General features: G+C 32.0%; 1 protein-coding gene and 1 pseudogene across 1 annotated transcript; both read right to left on the minus strand.

The window, feature by feature from the left end:
* Positions 1–570: 570 nt before the first annotated feature.
* LOC112499826 lies at positions 571–1432 on the minus strand (annotated as a pseudogene).
* A 305-nt stretch (positions 1433–1737) lies between these two features.
* On the minus strand, positions 1738–2789 carry LOC112499827 (protein ALP1-like). The gene is made up of 2 exons (XM_025103104.1): positions 2415–2789; positions 1738–2355 (listed from the first exon to the last, which is right to left on the minus strand). The coding sequence occupies exons 1-2, from the start codon at positions 2787–2789 to the stop codon at positions 1738–1740; spliced, it is 993 nt and encodes a 330-aa protein (XP_024958872.1).
* Positions 2790–7172: the final 4383 nt, after the last annotated feature.

Genomic DNA, 7172 nt, shown 5'->3' on the forward strand with positions numbered 1-7172 from the left:
TTTGGAATTCAATTCCATTCCATGGGTAACCAAACGTTGGAATGGAATATGGTCAACGGAATTGACCATTCCAATTCCACCAGTTTCCGGCGGATTCCGACGAACCAAAGGGGGCGTTTGGTTCGTAGAATGGAATTCGATGGAATTGGAATTCATCAAATGAATTTGACTTTGAGGGAATGGAATGACATCTGATGGAAGTTGACCATGCCTTGTGATTGCGTTTGGTTGCATGGAATTGGAATGAAATTCTTAATGGAATTGGAGTTTTTTTGTTTGGTTCATGGAATTCAACTTTGGAATCGGAATTAAATATCAACAAATGACCTTTTATGATTTTTTGTCATTTTTTTTTTAAATTAAAATTACCATTAAACCAAATTACATTATTAACATCAAATAAAATTTGAAATTGTTCACTTATATTACTAATATATGAAATTGTTCACTTATATTACTAATATCTGAAATTGTTCACTACAAAATACTAAAATCCGATAACATCTGAAATTATTAACTACATACCTTATTTTCAAAACCCAAATTCAAGTTGTCAAATCATCACGAAAATCAACCTTCCAACACAAACCTCACCCACTCCTCTCGCTCCCTTTCTTCCAAACTCCAAAAAATTAATTCGTTATCAGGCTCGCTTGTTATCTTCTTGACTGCTATGAACCTCTCCACTCTAGAAAGTGATTGCATTTTTGAAAGTTCAGAATTCACCATGGAAGTCTTGTTTCATATATCCATTTCCATATCTACCATATTCTTCGATGCATTTTCAAAATTTTCCCCAAGTAAAAGAGTTGCACTATGCATTCCGTCAACAAGAGTCTCAACTCGGGTTTTCTACTTCTTACTACCTCGACTTGAACCTTCTTCACTTCGCATATCTGTAGCATTATGTACATTATGGCTACTTTCAGTGTCCTCTGATTATTGTTCTTGTTCTTCTAGATTCACTTTCTCTTCCATCTCAACAACATCCCTGACTCTACTTCCTTGAGCTTTATCTTTTCCAAAAACAGTAGACAGGTCTTCAAAATGTGGAAATATCTTGTTTTTCCATTTTGCCGCCTCCTTATGTACCTATTTCATGTCATAAAAGTTAATTAGCAAAGATATCAAATAATAACTGCAAATATAGGATGAAATATATAATGGGTACCTTCAGGTAAGACTCCCAAACTGGTGCTTCGGCAATTACACATTGTTTCAACCAATCATAACCAAACCCACTCGTATTTGTCCCATTCACCATGTCATGGACCACTTGCCAATCCTTTTTCATTGTTTTAATTCTTGACTCAATATGCGGTTTACCCAATATACCAGAATCAAGAATTGATTCCTTTAATACCTTTTCGAGATACTGTAAATATCCACATCTAAAGCCGTTATCAGCTTTAAATCCGCTGGTATTAACCATGTTAACCAAAGCCTCCACAAGCTTGGCATCTTCAATAATTGTCCAATTTCGATAGTTTCTATTACGACTTCGATCCGCCATACCTATTGTTAAACAAATTAAATAATAAACAAATAACATGTAAAATAAACATGCAAATCATAAAATCAAGTTGTAGCATTATTAATTATAATATTATGCAACATATGTATCAAATTCATTACAAACCATAAAGATAAACTTCTAGTGTTACAAATCATAAAAGGTCAATGTATAGCATTCCAAGCCTCAAACATATGTTGTGCCAAATTATTTCTAAATGCAGTTTACTCAGTTGATGTCCCTACAGAAGTGACATTATCCACGTCTTGTTCTCCATCATCTTCGATTGTTTCGTCTAACCCATCATTCTCAAATGGATCATTTGGCATTTCTCGCCTGATATGATTATGAAGTAGACAACATGCCACTATGATCTTGTTTTTCAGTTCAGCGTGATAGTACGAGTTATCTTTTAAAATTCCCCATCTTGCCTTTAAAATGCCAAAACATCTTTCTATGACATTTCTTGCAGAGGAATGTCTCATGTTAAAAAGTTCTTTTGGCGTGGTTGGTTGGTATCCATCTCGCCAATCATTTAAGTGATATCTTTGACCTCTATATGGGGCGAGGAAACCCTCACCATTTGTGTATCCGACATCTACCATGTAATAATATGGCCTCGATACCTTTAACCCATGTGGCCTAAGAAGAGCGTCTCGAAGCACTCTACCAGCGGCCGCTGACCCCTCCCATCCGGGTAACACATAAATAAATTGCATATCTTCTTCACAGACCCCTAACACGTTTGTAGCAATTTCATTCTTTCTCGTTCTGTATCGAGCCTTGTCTTCGAGTGGCACTAAGCACCTTATGTATGTTCCATCTAAAGCTCCTAGACAATTCTAAAACCAAGAAAATAAAAATGGTCATTATACACTTTAAGTTACTTCCATGTGAATACCAAAAAAGGTAGATATTCCATATACCTGGAACCACTTCCATCTTCCATCGGTAGAATCCTCTTGAATGGGTTCAGGTTTTTTAATGAATGCAATCTTATCACCGCATTGCAAACTCGAGTAAATAGTCTACTGATTGTTTCTCCCGAACGATGAAAACCACACGTGATAATTCGAATTTTAACATTATGAGCCATAATATGAAGGAAAATAACAACTTGTTCATCAATACCCATATGCCTATTTGCTCGTAATCCTCCTAATGTTTCCAACATATCACATAACTTTTTGAAACACCATCTGTTCATCCTAAGTTGTGATATGCACATACTGTCACTCTCATAAGCATACCTATGCAATAATGAAACTCGATCCATATTTGACAAAGATTATTGAATACATGGTTTATCTCTTTCGTAGTCAGATATTAAAGTGCAAATCGTGATGAAAAACCAAGCAATAATGGTCATAGCTTCATGCAAAAACAATCTCATAAGCCTACGTCTGCGAGTTGTGAAACTAAGTCGGGCCATTTCCTGTTCAAAGACATACAAAATGGTTTTATAATTTATTAAATATAACAGTTATAGTTTGCAAGGTAACTACAAATGCCATGAACTTTTTAGGTGAGGATGGTGACATCCCTTTAAAGTGCATCCTATTCTCTCTTTATTGTAATATTTAATTTATAGTTAACTCAAATAAGATAAATCGTATGTATAGTAGTAGTATTAGTAGTAGCAGCAGGGGCATATATATGAATGCATGCATGCAAACACGGGGGAAGGGGTGTTAGGGACAGATCTGGACCGTCCAGATTTGTATATTTAATATATATATATATATCTTTAAATTCCCAAACAGCCTTCAAAACATGTTGGCCTCGTGTATAGGGGCTCTTTTGTCTAATATAAACATTAATAATACTAGAAAAACGCTCCTTCCATCCAAAAAAAAACCATCCAAAACAAAACCTTCTAAATCAATATAGACAGATTAATCCATATATACAACTTTATTCATACAAGACTCAACTGAAAACCAGTCAAAAACACCAAACAGCCATTAAGAATTTTTTATGCAATTTAGCTACACTAATGAATCTTGAACCATAGATGAAATTATAGTGTCACGCCCCGATTTTTTTTTTCGTTCGAGTGCCGTGACGTCATTATTAATAACTTATGCCATGAACAAAATACGAACTTAAAAATTCAAACATACATAATGTGTTTAACATAACTCGTTACATAATTGCGGAAGTGTAAAATACTTTAACGTAATCAATGCTAATTAAATATCTAATCAAGCATGATTCAAATCATAGTTTCGTCTTTCTTCATTCAACTCATCTACCGACAATTGATACCTGAGATATATACATGTATAGTATAAGCTAAAAGCTTAGTGAATACAATATGGTTTCATGATCACATGCACACAAAAACAGTGTTTTAGTGTATTTTAGTTATTATCTTGCAAGTGAGGCCTCGGCTCGTCACTTTTCTTTGCGTATGTGGCGTATTCTATRGAYRAGGACWCMAAGACCTCGGAATTACAAGTCCTCCTTTCATGTCCAACCCACCCCGTACGGTGGACGAATCTTGCCGAATCATACTAGTTGCATATCATTTATTTGCAATACTCACTCATTATTGCAAATCTCATCATGACATGCAACATACATCTCATGCAAGTGACAACATAAATCACATATGCATCATCATCATTTTTCACATTATACACATACTTGAATATCATATTGATAATATCAAGTCATCATAATCTTTCTCATCAACATCATCTTTCATATCATGCATATACTTAAATATCATGTACACCAATACAATCAAGTTATCATCATATGCATATAACCACATCATGCAAATATCATGGATAAAATACTTTTTAATAATCATGTATATATCCAATAAAAATCGTATAATGTACTCACCTTGAATCGTGAACGTTCGATAGGGTCGTTCTCTCAAAAACCGCAACCTACATGATAATTCATACCATTCCTAAGCACCTTAGGTAATCGAAACTAAATTGATCATTATTCTCCAACAATTTTAGCACGACTAAACTTAACAATTGTTATTGATCAACGCCCGATACCATCATATCTCAAGTTCGCTCAAATATTTTTTTGAAATATTATTAATAATGTGACGTCGTCATAATATTAATTATTGCTCGTACATTTTATAAAAATGTGCAATACACTTCACATTTTCTTGAACAATAAGTATTTTAACAAAATAACTAAACTAAATAGTTTGCAACGTAAATAATGTTTTGTGGTCAAAACGTCTCTTTTAAAATTCGTAAGTGAATAACGGTGACAACATGTCACACCCTATAAATAATGATCATGCCATAACTTTAAAGTTCAACATAATTAATATTCAAAAAAATGTTTAGAATATCAATTTTCCAAGTCTAGGGGCATTTCGGTAATCTTAAGAAGCCGAATACCAAATTTATAGCTTTAAACAATTCCTTAATTTAGAACATTCTTGGTATATTTCATAAGTCGAATATTAAAACTGTTCTTAAAAGTCCAATCCCAAAGCATAGGGACATTTTGGTAATTTTATTAAGCAATACTCAAAGTATTGTTAAAATACCGATTCCCTAGTTGTGAGGTCATTTTGGTAATTTCATAAGGATAATAATCAAAATAAAGCATAGATACCAATTCCCAAGATATAGGGTCATTTCAGTAATTTATAAAGCGAATACGTAAAGTATCGTTAAAATACCGATTTTCATATTGTAGGGTCATTTTGGTAATTTTATAATAATTATATTCAAAATAAAAACTTAGATACCAATCCCAAGACATAGGGTCATTTCGGTAATTTATAAAGCAAATACATAAAATATCGTTAAAATACTGATTTCCAAATTGTAGTGTCATTTTGGTAATTTCGTAGGGATTAGATTTAAAATAACACTTAGATACCAATTCCCAAGACCTTGGGTCATTTCGGTAATTTTATAAAGCAAATACGTAAAGTATTGTTAAAATACCGATTTCCAAATATAGGGTCGTTTTGGTAATTTTATAAAAATAATAATATAAAAATGAAGCTCATAGACCAATCCCCAAGATATATGGCTATATCGGTAAATTTTGGAAGCAAATACGTAAAGTATTGCTAAAATAGTGATTTCTCATTTATAGGGTCAAATTTTGTAACTAAACGAGATAAATATTGAAATTGGGTCAAAGTTTGCATTTTACAAAATACAAATAAACTTAATGAAAGTCTCATAAAGTTATTATGGAGAAAATTACTTTCTGAAACTTCAGGGGGTTAAGTGCTAATTTCTGAAACTTAAACATTTAATGCATATTAAAAAATATCAGTACATAAGAATAATGAAACTTGTGGTTAACACACTGGTTAACGCGTCGATGCTTCCAGGTTGAAGTCGCGGGTTCGAAATCCGTCCTTTACGCCCTTAACCCCATTTTTTTAATAAGTACACGGATTGGGTTATGGTCAAACCTTGACCCGTTCGACCTGGTTTCAACCCAACAAAATCAGCAGCCATGACTGCACGATTTTAAGGTTTTTGAGCCCAAAAAATGACTCGTTTCTTGATCTTTTTCTTTCATTCTTTTTGCACCAAACCCTTGATAATATTTTTACCAACACTTTGACATAAAGAACACGAATTTTCATCAAGAAATGAGTTCCATTTACTCATTTAAAGTTTGTTTTTAAAACTAAAATTCAACAATTTCAAAACATAAAAATCGAACTAGGAAAACACAAATATGAGACATGAGGCTACTGGGGTTTGATAGAGTACTTAAAAACGAAGTCATAGACATAAAAATCAAGAGATTTGGTTAAGAATCTCACCCAAAATCGATGAAAAACCGAGATTTTTGATTCCGAACTTCAAACTCAGATTTTTCTCTCAAAACTCAACGATTTTTCTAGTTATTTGAACCAAAATGATCCTAAGTCGGTGCTCTATATTTATATGCAAAATTTTTGGCTTATTAGCTGACGAAATCAGATCAAATTGCGAGTTTTTGGCTGAAGGGTCGTTTTCTCCAAACAGTCATGTACTTTTGGCAAAACAGGTCACTCATCTTTGAAAAAGATGACATTTGCCCCCCTCAAGTTTCTGACATTTACCACCAGACTTCTCCTGACGTGATGTATTTCATTTTTGGTCCAATAATAAAAGAAAACAATTTTATTTTATTTTTCTTTTTGTCTTTCTTTTCATTATTTATTTATTTAAGATTTCTACAATTATTTCATTTAATTAATTATGTAAATAATTTAATACTTCAAATGAATTTAAAAAATATATTTAAAGGCTCATATAATATTATATCTATACTATATTATAAAACATTTGCCTAAAACTCTTAAAAACTCTTAAAACTCTTAAAAACTCTTAAACCCATTCATCCTTATCTGATTTCATCCCATATATGAATTCGTGTAACTAACTGCAGATAAACACAATCAAATACAAGATAAACATATTATTTTAAATCTAAAATATAATTAGTATAATCATTAAATTCTAACAGAATATTTAATTATTATCTTTATAAAACTTATACTATTAAACCAAAAATAAATTATTTTATTATTAAACTTAAATTAAATTATATAAAAAAAATTTATATTATAAATCATTTGACAAAAACTTTTAAAAACCACTTTTTATGCGTAAAGTACTGTTTATTAATGCATATTACTTAAAACTCAAGATTACAA

This window comes from Cynara cardunculus (assembly GCF_001531365.2).
Source record: "Cynara cardunculus var. scolymus isolate 2C chromosome LG 17, CcrdV1, whole genome shotgun sequence".
Classification (NCBI taxonomy): Eukaryota; Viridiplantae; Streptophyta; class Magnoliopsida; order Asterales; family Asteraceae; genus Cynara; species Cynara cardunculus.